The sequence below is a fragment of the Oryctolagus cuniculus genome, chromosome 17 (assembly GCF_964237555.1).
Source record: "Oryctolagus cuniculus chromosome 17, mOryCun1.1, whole genome shotgun sequence".
NCBI lineage: Eukaryota > Metazoa > Chordata > Mammalia > Lagomorpha > Leporidae > Oryctolagus > Oryctolagus cuniculus.
Window position 1 is genome coordinate 32,237,589 of NC_091448.1, and position 16,304 is coordinate 32,253,892.

The window sequence follows — 16,304 nt, forward strand, 5'->3', positions numbered from 1 at the left end:
CTGCAGGCAGCGGCTTTTTCCGCTAGGCCACAGTGCCAGGCCCACCTTCATTCTCTTGCCGTATCACCCCTCATGGGACTGAAACAGTCTGCAGAAGTGGAAGTCAAGTTCTCATTCTTGAGTCTCCTTTGTGTCGTCCCCTCAGTCTTCACCAAACCACCCTCCACAAACAGGTCACCCATCCAGTCTCCAACACAGTTCCTTACGGCTTTCCTGGCTCAGTCAGATCTCCCCAGCCTAAATCAAGGACTAAAGGTTCTGCGTTGTTCTTGAAACAAACAACAAAAATCAGTACTGGGAAGAGAAGAGGGAGGCTGATGGAACAGAAAACAGCGCAATAAAATGTCACGGATTGGAAGCGCCCTGTCTCAGGAGGGCTGGGCTACGCGGTAGCCATTAAAAACTCTTCCCTGGAAAATTCTTTTTTTTTTTTTTTTTTTTTTAAGTTAACTCAAAGCTGGGCCAAAACTGTTCAGGAACATTTCATCTCCACAAGAAAACAACACCTGGACCACGCCCCCACGCGGCACATCAGAAAGCGCCCAGTACGACTGTATGTCAGGTTGCCAATCAGGCGTTATATCAGAATCAGCCCAACTCGAGGAACCAGTAAGCTGCGCCTGTCTCCAGGATTCTCCAAAGCAAGAGTTCCTGTGGTGGGCAGGACCCTGGGAAGGGAATTCTAGTGGCGGCCTGGCTAGGTAGGGTTGAGGGGGACACTTTGGCCGCACCGCCCAATTGCTATACTGGCCAACTAAGTGCTTTCCTCCCTTGGCAGGTGATAAGCTCCTTTTGGGGGTATGAGGATGGAGGGGAGGGGCAGGTTGAAAGGAAGAGTCAGCTCTTTGGGGGAGAGGAGGTGGAGTGACACTGGCTGCCACTGTGGGACCCCCTGCTTCCCGCTCCAGGGACTTCTGGTGAACGCGCGGATCATCCACTCCAAGCTCCTTTTCTCCAGCTTTTTCCACGCTCCAGTCGCCACAAAGCAAACTGGGTTCGGGAGAGAAGCTTAGATTCAATTCCTCATCCCGGGAAAGTTAACTGGAGGGGTCGGGCCAGTGCCCAGTGATCGCTCGAGAGAAACAGCTCCTGAAAGAGAGGGCATCGCGCGCAGGTTTATTTAAGAATCGCAGGAAGGTAAGGCTGGAAGAGGAAGAGAGCTAGGGCACGACAGCGGAAACGAAGGCACAGAGTCCACCAAGGAGGAGGTCGCGGGAGGCAGAAGGTGCGGCACTTGTTCTTGGGAAAGTTGAAGGGATTGGGAGGGAGCCGCTGGGTCTTTTGCTTCCACTGAGGTCCCGGAGAGCTTCGAGAAAACAGCCAGAAGCAGAGCCGGGCCCTTCAGCACACGCAGACGCGCACAAAATGACCCGGGCACAGCAGGGGAAACTGAGCCAGGCAGAGTGGGCTGCAGCCCGGAGCCCACCAGCGCCAGTTGCAGGGCTTGCAGCGGGCCAGCAGAGGGCGCGCCGCCCCCAGGGAGCCGAGCGGCGGCAGCGCGGAGCCGGGCGGGCGAGGGGAGCCGCCGGCGAGCCGGACGCGCCCCTGCGGCTGGGCCACTCAGGGTGCAGGACCCGGCCAAGGAGGAGGAGGAAGAGGAGGGTGAGGAGCGAACCCCCATCGTGGGCCCGGGGGTCAGACGGGCAGGAGTGCTTCCTGGGAATTACATCACGCTGCGCAACGCTGCGGCTCTCGGACTCTCGGGCGCAGTGTGGAGGGAGGGGGCGGGGAGGGGGACCCTGTGCGCGCGTGTATTGGGGGAGGGGACCCAGCCCGAGCCCTGGAGAGAAGCAGGCGAGACGCGCCCGGGGAAAACGCTCCGTGCACATGGAGAAATTTCTTGCTCCGAACTGCACGGAGAATCGAGCTGCCGGCACCTCTCCGCTGCTCCCTTCCCAGTGCAAAGCACCCAGCTAGTAAGGAGCAAGCCCCCTGCCCCAGCTCCACCGCGAGCACCCCCAAGAACCGGCCCTGCACCCTCCAAGCCGGCTCCAGCGCCTCAGCGAGCTTTCCCCGGGACTGGCCCTGGCGGGGCGCCTAGAGCCCCAGTTGCATTGCTCCAGAAGAAAGGAGGGGGGCGGTGCATTTTGCAGGAGGAGGAGAAGGGGGGTGGGTGGTGGGGGAGAGAGAAAATTGCGCGGAGACCTGCCAAGCGCCACCGCCGCCGCCGCCGCCGCCGCCGCCGCCGCCACCGCCGCCGCCGCTGCCGCCGCCGCCGCCGCCGCCGCCGCCTGGGAGCTCCGGCGGGCAGCCGGGCTGTCGGCTTCCCGGGGCATCTGGGTCCGGCGGGGCACAGCCCTGGGCGCTGCCGAAGCCGCCGCCGCCGCCTCCGCGGCGAGTGCAGGCGGCTACCCCCCGAGCCTGTGCCGCTCCGGCTCCTCGGGGGTGGAGGGGTGGGGGGTGGGGTTGTTGTTTGGGGGGAAGGAGGGGGAGGGGGCAACGCCGAGAGAGTCAGTGGTTTCCATGGTGATGGAGCTGAAAGTGCAGGAAATTTAAAGGCTTGGACCCTGCGAGACAGACAAACCGGTGCCAACGTGCGCGGACGCCGCCGCCGCCGCCGCCGCTGGAGTCCGCCGGGCAGAGCCGGCCGCGGAGCCACGAGCAGGCGGAGGGAAGTGCCCCAGGAGCCGCTCGGCCCGCGGCGCTGCGCACAGCGGCCCGGCGAGGAGCAGCGAGAGGAGCGAGAGGAGCAGCAGGAGCAGCAGGAGCAGGAGCAGGAGCAGCAGGAGCAGCGGCAGGAGGAGGAGGAGGAGGAGGAGGAGGGGAGAGCGGCTCGTCCACGCGCCCTGCGCCGCCGCCGGCCCGGCCAGGCAGCCAGGAGCCGGCGCCCCCCGAGCCCCGCGGCCGCCCTGGAGTCCTTTCGGATGCCCCGCCGCGGCCGGCGTCCCGAGTAGAGCGCGGAGAGGAGTTGCGGCCAACTTGCGTGCCTGTTCTCCGCCCCGGCGGGAGCCGGCGCTGCGCGAAGAGCTCTCTCTCCCCGCGGCTCATGCTGCCCGCCCTGCGCCTGCCCAGCCTCGGGTGAGCCGCCTCCGGAGAGACGGGGGAGCGCGGCGGCGGCGCCGCGGGCTCGGCGTGCTCTCCTCCGGGGACGCGGGACGAAGCAGCGGCCCCGGGCGCGCGCCGGAGGCATGGAGCGCTGCCCCAGCCTGGGGGTCACCCTCTACGCCCTGGTGGTGGTCCTGGGGCTGCGGGCGGCACCGGCCGGCGGCCAGCACTACCTCCACATCCGCCCGGCTCCCAGCGACAACCTGCCCCTGGTGGACCTCATCGAGCACCCGGACCCTATCTTTGACCCCAAGGAGAAGGATCTGAACGAGACGCTGCTACGCTCGCTGCTCGGGGGCCACTACGACCCGGGCTTCATGGCCACCTCGCCCCCCGAGGACCGGCCCGGCGCGGGCGGCGGGACGACGGGGGGCGCCGAGGACCTGGCCGAGCTGGACCAGCTGCTGCGGCAGCGGCCGTCGGGGGCCATGCCGAGCGAGATCAAAGGGCTGGAGTTCTCCGAGGGCTTGGCCCAGGGCAAGAAGCAGCGGCTCAGCAAGAAGCTGCGGAGGAAGTTACAGATGTGGCTGTGGTCGCAGACCTTCTGCCCTGTGCTGTACGCCTGGAACGACCTGGGCAGCCGCTTCTGGCCGCGCTACGTGAAGGTGGGCAGCTGCTTCAGCAAGCGCTCGTGCTCCGTGCCGGAGGGCATGGTGTGCAAACCTTCCAAGTCGGTGCACCTCACCGTGCTGCGGTGGCGCTGTCAGCGGCGCGCGGGCCAGCGCTGCGGCTGGATCCCCATCCAGTACCCCATCATCTCCGAGTGCAAGTGCTCGTGCTAGAACTCGGGGGCCCCCTGCCCCGCACCGGGACACTTGGTCGAGAGCCCCGCCGACGCCCCCCTACGCCGCCCCCAACCAGTTCCACCACCCTCTAGTGAGGGGTTTTTCAATGAACTTTTTTTTTTTTTTTTTTTTTTTTTTTGGCTACAGAGACCTAGCTTTCTGGTTCATGTAATGCACTGTTTAACTGTGTAGGAATGTATATGTGTGTATATACGGTCCCAGTTTTAATTTACTTATTAAAAGGTCAGTATTATACGTTAAAAGTTACCGGCTTCTACTGTATTTTTAAAAAAAAGTTAAGCAAAAGGAAAAAAAAAGAACAGAGAAAAGAGACTTATTCTGGTTGTTGCTGACAATGTTAACCTGCTATTTATATTCCAGTGCCCTTCGCATGGCGAAGCAGGGGGGAAAAGTTATTTTTTTTTCTTAAAGTACAAAGAGAGGGGAGAACTTTTGTAGAAGGACTTTTTAAAAGCTATTTTCCATTCTTCGGAAAGTGTGTTGGTTTTCCTTGGACCTCGGAGAAGCTATAGAGTTCAATGTTATTTTACAGTTATTGTAAATATAGAGAACAAATGGAATGACTAATCATTGTAAATTAAGAGTATCTGCTATTTATTCTTTATAATATCCCGTGTAGTAAATGAGAAAGAAGTGCAGAGCAGGATTAAAGAAAACCACTAAAACCGACTGCGCTCCGCACTGCGATTCTCTGTGTTGGTGATTGATGGGGGTGCGGGCGGGCGGGGGCGGGAGGGAGCTGCCGCGGTGCCCACCGCGCCGGTTGGGAGAAGGGGTGCATCCCCTCCCCTGGTTACGACGGAGGTGACGGCTGAGTGTTTCAATGGGGGGGGGCGCCTTATTCTCAAACCCCTCTTAAATATCACGTGGCCTCCGCCCTGTCTCCCAGCTTTTTTCCCCTATGTCACCAAAGCTCAGGGCCGTAGCGACCTCGACACCCAGCCGGCCCCCTGGAGCTGACCCCAGGCTGGGCCGCGGGGCGGGGGGAGGGTGGGCGGCCGCTTTGTCCTGCCTGACAGGCCCTTCACAATGGGGACACGTGTCTTTCACACCTACCCTGGGGGCGGAGTGCCGCTGAAACTTGACCCCCGAGGAATGGGGGGGAGGAGGGAGATCAGAGCGCGCCCACCCAGATCCCGCCACCCCTCCCGCCGCCCCCCCCCATACACACACCTCAATATCCAGCCCATGTTAACTCTTTGCACACCCGGAAGCTACAGTGGTTGGAGCTCAGAGGATTTCTGAAATCCACAACATCCACAGCCTCCGGGATTCTGCAGGTCTGAGCCCCCCGGAATTCCGGGGCCCTCGGGCCGGAGTTATGGGGGCGGGGAGGAATAACCGGGGAGATTTGACACTCAACGTCCTCCTCCCCCTGGGACCTAAGCAGGAACCTGAGGTCCAGGGTTTTCAGATTTGGGTAAGACTCGCCACTTGTGGGATCTGCTAGTAGGAAGGGGTACGCCTCCCCGCCCCCCCTCCCCAGCTCCGGACGCCCACTGCACTGGGGGGCGGGGCGGGAGAGCTCAGAATGTGGATCTCAGAGCTCTAGGATTAGAACCGGGTCGAGGGCGCGTTGCCCCCCTCGAGGGAACGTGCGAAACGTCACCCCCGCCCCACCCTCGAGCCCGCCAGCTTCTGGGGGACCCGCGCCGGGGTTCCCGCGGGCGTCCCTCGCCCGCGGTCCCCGGGGGCTGCCCCGCGCGCCACTCCACGTGGGCCCGCTTCCTGACACCGCTCCGCGCTCGCTTTATTTATCTTGGACCGCGGAGTCGCGCGCCGCCACCCTGCCACCTCCTCGCGCCGCCCGCCCGGCGGCCCGCCCCCGCCCGGCCAGGCCCGCGTCCCAGCGAATCTATGCTAATTCTTTCAGACCTGCGCCGGGTCCCCCGCGCAGCCGCGCGCCCGCCGCCCCGCCCGCCGCAGCCTCGGTGGCTCCTGGTTTCAATAGCCGGGCCCGGGAGCCGGAGCCCCCTCCCCGGCGCTGCCTCCGCCGGCCGTGGGACAGACGTCAGGGTATTCATTAACTGCGAGCCGAGGAATAACGGCATTATTTGCCCCGGAGAGGGCACCCTGCCCCCCGCGACTATCTGAGGCTTCATTGTAAACGGATTAAAAGTTAAAGACCTCCATCTTATGATTCTTTCATTTAATCTTCCTGGCGCCTGGGAGACATGCTCGATGGATGATGGCTTTTAAAATATTCCTGATGTCGGCTACCTTAAGACTCCGAGCCGGGCAAACAAACGTAATTTATTTCCAGAAGAAAGGGGATATTGAGATGTTTTAAGTTTATGAACCGCCGTCCCCGTGTCTATCTGTGAAGTTCTGACAAATACCCAAATAACGTTAAAATCGGCCATTCATCACTTATGAATTTATGCAAAACTTTCTGTGCCCCGGGCCAATATATTTTTTTTAGAGCTCCACTGGCGAGGGGCGGAGGGGGTGAGGAGTGGGGAAGAGGAGGGGGCTCTCGGGTGGGGTGCGGGGGGGGGGCCGAAAGCAAGAATTTTCATGCCTGGTAAACACGCGAATTATGCGAAGAGAGTTATTCCCAGCTGGGCGGGCAGCCAGGACTCGGAGAGCGCGCCGGGGCCAGCGCCCCCGCCCCCACGTCGGCAATGTCATTGGATTACAATGCGAGGTCTTCCCTCCGCGACGCCCCCTCCTCGCAGCGCGGGCCCGCCCGCCAGCGCCCCTCCTCCCCGCCCCTGCCGGCCTGGAAAACCCGCTCGCAGCCGGCGAGCGTCTCGGCTTTCAGAGCGGGAGCCAGGGCGAGCTGGGAGGACCCAGGCTGCAGACGTGCCCCGCAGTGGACGGACAGACGGCAGCATGGACAGCCCCCTCAAGGCAGGCCCCACGCCGCATCGGGGCGCACAGAGGACCCAGCAGGACCTGGGTTGTCCCAGACCGAAGAGAAGGAAGGAGGTGCCGGTCCCCGAGCGCGGTGTTCCATTATTACTAATGTGGGTAATACTAATAATAGCGTCGACGCCGAAAAGGAGGAGAGCGAGCTGGGCAAAGAGGCAAGAAAAATTGACCTCTGCGGTGGCCTACAGCCTATCTCCTAAAAGGAACACAATTGATCTGGTGTCCAGTAGCTTGGACAGCCTGTGTGAATATGTAGCTGCCAGGGCACGGGGGACAGCCGGCACCCCCACCCCAAGATCGAGAGTTACAACTAGTGCAGATAGGGGCACGTCAACTTTCCCAGACCCTAGAAGGGATGCCAAGGTCTCCACCACCCCATGCCTCCCGCAGTGATTGTAAGAATTCACTCATCAACCTTCTATTTGCAACTCTTGCCTTCATTCCTTCCTCCCACCCTTTCAACACACTCATTCATTCTCTCTCTCTCTCTCTCTCTCTCTCTCTCTCCACACACACACACACACACACACACACACACACAGAAGCAAACTGAGGCCAAGTGTCCCAGGAAAGCCAGCCCTCTCCATGGAGGGCCTTCTGGCCCCAGAGCCTGGGAAGAGGATCGGGTTCCCTGTTGAGATGGAGAAGGCCAGGGGTCCATTATCAGTCTTGCTTCTGAGACTCCTGGGAAAGGGGGTTGAAGTTTGGTGGCAGCTGCAGGAGGAAGCTGGCTGCGTATTAAGAGCTCTTAGCTGTGCTGGTTGGGGACAGCAGGGGGAGGGCCCAGCCCGTATTGGTATTTGGAAGGGGTGATTCATCCTTTTTCTTTAATGCTCTTGGAATGTCAGAGCTGGAGGGGAGCTTAGATTCCAGTACCCACCACTCAATTTACCAATGAGAAGACAGACTTCCACTGCCGCTTATTGAAGATCTCATGATGGAAGCAGTTGGAGTGGGCTAGGTGGTCTCCTGCCTTTGTGCCTCTTCACTGTTCTCTCTTTGTTCTGTCTCTTTCCTTTGTTCTTTTTTTGTAACTGCTGGGAGAGAGTTCTCCCCAAAGTTGACATAATAGCCGCTGACCATTGGCAAGCACATCAACCATTCTGTTGTTCCTCTTCAGAAGGTGTTTATTCATGGTTTGTGATGTGCCCAACATGGTGCTAAACCCTTTATACACATTCTAAGGCCTCTACATTTCCAAATAATAAAGAAACTGGAGCTCAGAGAGTGTAAGCATCTTGCCCAGAGCCATATAGTAAGTGGCACAGTTATTAGTTTCAAACCAGAGCTGATGCCAAAGCCTGTGTTTCTTCCAAATGCTCCTTCTTGAAAGAACTGGAAGATCTGGCTTGGGAGACAGTGCATACCACGTTGTGTGCTGCTGAGGCTCTGTAGTGGCCCCTGCTTGGGAAGCCACACAAAACATCTGTGTGTACCCTGGAATGAGCCTCCACCTCCCCTCCCCCATCATACACACACCAGGAGGTTACAGTGCGACATGAGGAGGTAAGAAATGAATAACAGGGTAAATGATGGAAGAGAAGTGAAAGCACCCAACGAACTTGGGCCAGCAAGAGGAGGGCTCGCTGCTGCACTGGGCAGCCAGAGAAGCCTCTTAGGAGCAAGCCGAATGTGAACCCACTGAAGTGAGGAAGCGGGAGGAAAGGGCATTGGAAGGAGAAAACAGAATATGCAAGTAAGGGCATGATGTTGGGAAAGTAGGCCTTTGGGAAACACCTCAACCATTAGCATAGCGTGGACCCAGGCTGAGGACAGCAAGCAATATGGCCTGACCAAATTATGAGCCAACTAAGGAAACTAAAGTATTTCTCAAGCAATAGGGAGCCCTTGAGAACTCCTGAATAGGGGAGGGACCCCATTAGAACCTGACTGTAAAAGGAATGCAAGCTACCCCCAAACGAACATTCTGCTTTGCTCATGATTCTGGGGTCAGGAATTTGGGACTGGCTCCACTGGGCAGTTCATTTATTAAAACTCACGGTGTCAGCTGAGGGCTGGAGGATCTACTTCCAAAATGGCTTCTAGCACCTGGCTGTTGTGCAGAGCCCCTGGGAGTGGTTTCTCCTGGTGACTTGGGATCTCTCACAGCCTGATGGTTTCGGGATGGTTGAACTTGGATGGGTAGCTCAAGGCTCTGAGATAAAGTGCTCCAAGAGACTGGATGGGACCCACAAGGTTTCTTGGGACAGAGCCACAAGAGTTCCATGGCACTGTTTCTGCTCAGTCTGTTGGTTAGGTGACTCTCAGCCCAGATGCAGGGGAAGGAAACGGGGTGTCATGTCTCAGTGAAAGGAGCAGCAAAGAACTGACGGCTATCTTTTATCTCCCGTACGGAGGCCAGGCTCTGTGTGGTCTCTCCAGGTCCAAAGAATGAAAATACACAGTCATTTCCTACTGCAGTCCGGTGTGGGCATCCAGTGTGGCCTGGAGATGGGAAGGGTGGCTGCTGGGAGAACAGTCGAGGCGGCTCTTGCTGGGGTGTATGGAGAGTGATTGGAGTCCATGCTTGACGGGTACCTGTTCCAACAAATACAGCAGCCATTTGCCAGAGGACCTGAGAGAACTTGGGGGGCCGACTGGCTGCATGCAGGGGGACAGGCAAAGGCCCTGCATGGGAGGGGATTTCATATGAAAGAGCTCTGTCCCTCCTCCATCCCCAACTACACACACACACCCCTGTACACAAACACCTACACACACAGACACCTACACACACACACCTACACACAGACACACCCATAGACACCTACACATAGACACAGATACACAGACACACACACAGACACCTACACAGACACCTACACACACACAGAGACACCTACATACACACAGACACAGATACACAGACACCTACACACACACACCTACACACAGACACACCCACAGACACCTACACACAGATACAGATACACAGACACCTATATACACACACAGACATGTACACACAGACACACACACACCTACACAGACACCGACACACACACACAGACATTTATACACAGAGACACACACACACTTACACACACACTTACACACACAGACACCTACACAGACACCTACACACAGAGACACCTACACACACAGAGACACCTACACACACAGACATTTATACACAGAGACACACACAGACACTTACACACACAGACACCTACACACACAGACACCTACACAGACACCTACACACACAGAGACACCTACACACACACACACACACAGTGCTCGGCATGGTGAGTGTTCTGTAAACACTCAGAAAAGTGAGTGCAGTGATTTGGGGGACCTCGGGGTGCAGAGTGGGTTCTTGGGCACGGAATGGAGTGGGAAGAGTCTTCTGCATTAGATTTGTGTACACAGAAGAGGGGAACGACACAACCGCAGGTTGGAAGGCCACCTAAGAGACGGCTGCAGGCCAGGATGACCAGGGAGAAGGAAAAGGCGAGGCTGACAGATGTTTTGAAGTTCAGTAAAAGAAAAAAGCAAATTTTGATCCTTCTCAAAAAAGGAAGCCCTGAAGGAAACCATTTACAGAATTAGGAAAGGGTATCCAGATTTGGCAGAAAAGATAATAGAATTACATTCATAATTAAATTCAATCTGTCTTTACCTCTTGATTTGACAGCAAAAAACTAAGGCTTATTGAAATTCATGGCCGGCGCTGCAGCTCACTTGGCTAATCCTCCGCCTGCGGTGCCGGCACCCCAGGTTCTAGTCCTGGACAGGGCACCAGATTCTGTCCCAGTTGCCCCTCTTCCAGGCCAGCTCTCTGCTATGGCCCGGGAGTGCAGTGGAGGATGGCCCAAGTGCTTGGGCCCTGCACCCCATGGGAGACCAGGAGGAAGCACCTGGCTCCTGGCTTCAGATTGGTGCAGTACGCCGGCCGTAGCGGCCATTTGCGGAGTGAACCAATGGAAGGAAGACCTTTCTCTCTGTCTCTCTCTCTCTCACTGTCTAACTCTGCCTGTCAAAAAAAAAGAAAAAAAAAAAAAAAGAAATTCATGGTCCTGGGGCTGGCATGGTGGCCGCAGCAGGTTAGGCTGCAGCTTGCGATGCCTGCGTCTATATGGGCGCCAGTTCAAAGTCCCACGTGGGAGACCCAGGTGGGAGCTTGAGGCTCGCTGGCTTCAGACTAGCCCAGCTCCCACTGTTGAGGCCATTTCCAGAGTGAACCAGTAGAAGATCTCTCTCCCTAACTCTGCCTTTCAAATAATTAGATAAATCTTAGAAAATCAATGGTCTTGTTTCATTTCTAGTTACTTTACGAATTCCCAGTTCAATCCTCTGTTCACAGTTGTTGGAGGTATAAACAAGAATTGGAGTCTGAAAAGCACTTCTGTGTACGTCACTGTATGTGAAATAAGCTGGCAAAACTCCCAAGGAGAGGAACTCAGTCTTTTTTAAAAAGATTGGTTGACTGATTTGAAAGGCAGATTGACAGGGAAGGGGGGCAGAGATGAATGCAGACAGGGAGAGAGTGGGGTGTGGAAGGAGGAAAGGAGAAAGGGACCTTCCATCTTCTGGTTCACTCACCAGATGGCCACAATAGCCAGGGCTGGGCCAGGTCAAGGCCAGAAGCCAGGAGCTCCATCATGAATTCCACATGGGTGGCAGGGACCCAAGCACTTGGGAGCCATCTTCCACTGCCTCCCTAGGTGCATTGGCAGGGAGCTGGAGCAGAACCCAGGTAGCCAGACTCGAGCTGGTACTCCAATATGGGACACCAGCATCACAAGCAGCAGCTCATGCCACAACACCCTCCCTGGATCTGTTCTGTATCCGCAAAGCCTGGCACAAGGCCTGACCCAAGGCAGCATTCCACAAGCACTACCTGTAGGAATGAATGCACACAGGCTTTAGAGGTAGCAAAGCTGACGCTCAGAGAAGACAAATGAGGGGCGGATGCTCAAGAGCTCATCGTTGATGGTGGAGGCACGGGTGGCTGTACCAGTCCCTCAGTCCTGGGATATCCCAGTTCTCTATGTTCAGGGTCAAGTTCTAGAAACCAATCCTGTATTTGCAGACTGCTACATGGGTCTGTGCCCTAAACAAGGAGGAGAGTGGCCATCTACACCTGCCCAGCACTACAGGCCCTCCAGTGGCTGGTTTTGGCAGCCTCTCCCCAGCCCCTGTGGTAAAGGGCCCCTGACTGGCGTTCACTTTATCCAACCAATGGGGGAGAAAGCAGCCAAGCCAGGGAAACAGTCCTTCCCCCAGGGGACTTGCTTGAGATCAAATAGCTTAGTTGGCAGTGGAGCCAGGACTCAGGCAGCAGCAGCACCAGCAGGGCTGCAGGGAGAGGACGAGGGGGTTAGTGCGCCCTGAGTCTGTAAGCCCAACCAGTCTCCCTGATTCCATACGCACCCCAGCTCCAATCCATTCTCCACGCTGTAGCCTGAGTGACCTTAAGACACACATGTGGTCTTGTCACTCCCCTGCTTAAAACCTCTCAATGGCATCCCATTGCTCTGAGGATAAAGAGGCTGAGGCCCGCCCTCCCTGGGCTCTGCCTTCAAGCCACACAGCCTTTCTCGCAGGTCCTCTCACGCACAAGGCTCCCCCTTGCTTCCGGGCCTTTGCATATGCTGCACCTTCTGTCTATGCTGCATCCTCTGCACCGGCGCCCCTCAATGCCACCCATCCTTCCTATCAAATCCTTGGGTTCCCTCGGACCCAGGCTTTCTTGGTCGTAGGACATATCATAGCGTGTGGTGGGAACAGCTGTGTGCTGGTATCAATAGGGTCGCATTCCGAGAACTGCATTGTTAGGCAATTTAGCCACTGTGGGAAATTTGCAGAGTGCACGGTACAGGTCCACGCAGAGGTGCACTCAACATGGGGTGCCTGAGGCTGCCGCCAGCCCAACACAGTACACTGCTTGGATTTTTTTATGTGAGTACTCTCTAAAGTAACAAAAAAAAAAAAAAAAAAAAACCTAGTGAACACGTAAACCAGTAACATAGGTCTTTGTTGTTATTTTATATGCTATCCTTCATGTAACTGGCAGCACAGATTGGCCTACCCCAGCATGACCACAAATGCTTGTGCCTGAGTGATGCATTGCACAATACGACAATGCTATGATGGCTACAATGTAGCAGGTGATGGGACCCTTTGCGCTCCACTGCAGTCTTGTGGGCAGGCCCCCTAGCAGATACATGGTCTATCATTGACCAATTCATCACTCTGCAGTGGGTAACTGTGCTGCTGTTTTAGTTATTTGCGTTCTCTGTCTCTTCCAGTAGCTGGTCCCTCCCTCCATTTTTCAAAAAAAGATTTATTTTATTTACCTGAAAGGCAGTTAGGGAGGGGAGAGAGAGAGAGAGAGAGAGAGAGAGAGAGAGAGAGAGAGAGATCTTCCATCTGCTGATTCACTCTCCAAACAGCCCCAACTGCCAGGTCTGGGCCAGGCCAAAGCCATGAGCCAGGAGATTCACCCAGGTCTCCTGCGTAGGTGCAGGGGCCCAAGCACTTGGGCCATCTTCTACTGCTTTCCCAGTCTTATTAGCAGGGAACCTGATCAGAAGTAGAGTAGATGGGGGAGCTGACACTATGGCACAGTGGGTTAATCATCCCCTGCAGTGCCAGCATCCCATATGGGCATTGATTTTAGTCCCTGCTGCTCTTCTTCCAATCCAGCTCTCTGTTGTGGCCTTGGAAAGCAGTAGAAGATGGCCCAAGTCCTTGGGCCCCTGATCCACCTCAGAAACCTGGAAGAAGCTCCTGGCTCCTGGCTTCGGATTGGCCCAGCTCTGGCCATTGCAGCCACTGGGGAGTGAACCAGCAGATGGAAGACCTCTCTCTCTGTCTCTCCCTCTCACTGTCTATAACTCTATCTCTCGAATAAATAAAATCTTAAAAAGGAAAAAAAAAAGAAAGTGGAGCAGACGGGACTTGAATGAGCACCCATATGGGATACAGCATTGCAGGTGGCAGGCAGCTTAGCCTATTATGGCACAACGCAAGGCCTTGCACACCATTCTCACATCAACTACCTCTTTCAAATACACACAGTGGCTGGTGACCAGAATTTTTATCACTTTAAAGATAAGGAAACTGAGACACGAACAAAAATCTCTCTGTTGGGAGGGGAGCCTGCTACTGTGGAGAATACATCACCATGGACTTGAGAGTGAAGATAGCCTGGCTGTGAATCCTGGCTATTAGCTGTGGCCCCCAGTTAAGGCTACTGATCTTCCTGAAATTGTTTCCACCTACCAAGGTGTTAGGATGTCGTAGTGTAGCTCCAGTACGTTCCATATGTGTGGAGTGGGAGAGCCCAGCCAGTGATGGCTTCTTTGCCTCTCCCCAGTCCCAGGGCCTGTGCAGTGCCCAGGATAAAAGTCAAAACGGAAGCTGGATGTCTGGCCATCAGAGTTAGTGGCCAGCTCCTGACACAGGGTTTCCTCTTGCAAAATCCATGGCTGGGGGAGAAATGTTGCATAAATTCATCTTTTTTCTCAGCGGAGAAAAGGCTTTGAGTTTAGTGATGGCTGCTCGTTGTTTTCTTTTTTCTTCTTATTCTTCTTTTGTTTGTTGTTGTTGTTAAATTATAGGTTGGGGAATGATCTTAACCTAGAGGTTAAGATACCTGCATCCCATGTGGGAGGTCCTGGGTTCCATCCCCAGCTCCAGCTCCTGACTCCAGCTAATGCAGCTGTGATGGCTCAAGCAATTGGGTCCCTGTCATCCATGTGGGAGACTTGGATTGTGCTCTTGGCTGCTGGCTCAGGCTCTGGCCCAGTTTGGCTGCTGTTGGCCTGTGGGGAAAGAATCTTCCCCACCCCTTGCCATCTCTCTCACCTTCTCAAATTTTTTTTAATAATAAAGTAATTGTAGGCCGGCGCCGCGGCTCACTAGGCTAATCCTCCGCCTAGCGGCGCCGGCACACCGGGTTCTAGTCCCGGTCGGGGCGCCGGATTCTGTCCCGGTTGCCCCTCTTCCAGGCCAGCTCTCTGCTGTGGCCAGGGAGTGCAGTGGAGGATGGCCCAGGTGCTTGGGCCCTGCACCCCATGGGAGACCAGGAAAAGCACCTGGCTCCTGGCTCCTGCCATCGGATCAGCGCGGTGCGCCGGCCGCAGCGCGCCGGCCGCGGCGGCCATTGGAGGGTGAACCAACGGCAAAGGAAGACCTTTCTCTCTGTCTCTCTCTCTCACTGTCCACTCTGCCTGTCAAAAAAAATTAAAAATAAAAAATAAAAAATAAAAAAATAATAAAGTAATTGTAATAGATTAAAAAACAAATTTTTAGGCCAAAGAATGGATGAGGGTAGGAAATCCAATGGCCAAAGGCAAGGGTGAGAGGAAAGAAAACAAGGTGAAGCCAGGATTTAGGGGAGTTGGGAAGGTGGAGCTTGCTTTACATGAACAAAGGCAGGAACCCAGCCCAGGTAAACTAGTCCTAGTTTGTTCCGATTCTAGAAAAGTCCCCATTTCCTGTTATTGGTCTTTAAGCAGGAGTCACCCAGAAGTGACTGCCTCTCAGAAACAGCCCTGACTGGTATCATGCTGGCCTCACTTCGGAGACAGAGACTTGGTTATGATGGTCCCAAGAGGGCCAACATGTTAGGTGCCCTCTGAGGCACCCATCCACTCAAGACCACCATGAAAAATAGGAAACCGAGGCCAATGAGGAAACTGACCTTGTCAATGTTAAACCTCAAGTTAGAGACTCAGGACTGGGGAGAAAGGTTGACAAGAGTAAGGGTTGCCAGTCACAAACTCATGGACTCAAGGGCCTTGCTCCCCCAAGGTTGGTCAACTCTCAGTAATGCAGACCCTGGGAGACAGTGGTGATGGCTCCAGTAATTGGATTTCTGCCACCCACACAGGAGACCTGGACTGAATTCTTATCTCCAGTCCATTCCAATGCTCCAACCATTGTGAGCATTCAGAGAATGGACCAGCAGATGGGAGTGCTTCTTGCTTGCTCGCTCACCCGCCCTTCCTCTCTCCCTCTCTCTCTCTATCTCCCTCTGTCTCTCTCTCTCCCCCCTCTCAAATAAATTTTAAATTTTGAAAAAATAACAGTCAGCCTATGTGGTATTGCTGTTGTTATATAATGGGTTCAGATTTGGTGACTGATCCAAGGACTCTTAATTAGTTGGTGACAAAGCCAACTCAAAACCCATGCTCCTTCTGATACTGCATGCTGTCTCCCACTGCCTAAGTCTAGCACCATCTCATCGCACTGAATGTGCATAGACCATATTTGGCTGCCTCTGAATTTCAAAGCCCTTTGAGGGCAGCTACTGTGTTTGATTTTTAATTTCCAACCATATAATCCAAAGTAATGCTTAATGTATAGCAGGCATTTAGTGAATAACAGTGAATAAGTAATTGTGTGACTGTGTATCACAAGGGTTCTATTTTTCTCTTTTTAAATCAAATCCACATAGAATGAATTCATTTGTTCAGTGAATATGGGTTAATTCTAATTTCAGTCTAAGGAGGCCTTCTTCTTTTTTAAACACTTATTTATTTATTTTATTTATTTATTTTATTTATTTATTTTACAAAGAGACATGGTCAGACAGAGAAAGAGAGATCTTCCATCTGTTGGTTCACT

At 55.0% G+C, this 16,304-nt stretch overlaps 1 protein-coding gene across 1 annotated transcript; it reads left to right on the forward strand.

The window, feature by feature from the left end:
* The first annotated feature begins 2,452 nt into the window (after positions 1 to 2,452).
* On the forward strand, positions 2,453 to 4,520 carry NOG (noggin). The gene has a single exon (XM_002719279.5). It carries the CDS (start codon positions 3,129 to 3,131, stop codon positions 3,825 to 3,827), a length of 699 nt encoding a protein of 232 aa, XP_002719325.1. The 5' UTR covers positions 2,453 to 3,128; the 3' UTR covers positions 3,828 to 4,520.
* The last annotated feature ends 11,784 nt before the right edge of the window (positions 4,521 to 16,304 follow it).

Bases quoted from the DNA above. Each gene is read 5' to 3' on its own strand.
- NOG (XM_002719279.5), top strand. From the start codon at position 3,129: ATGGAGCGCTGCCCCAGCCTGGGGGTCACCCTCTACGCCCTGGTGGTG.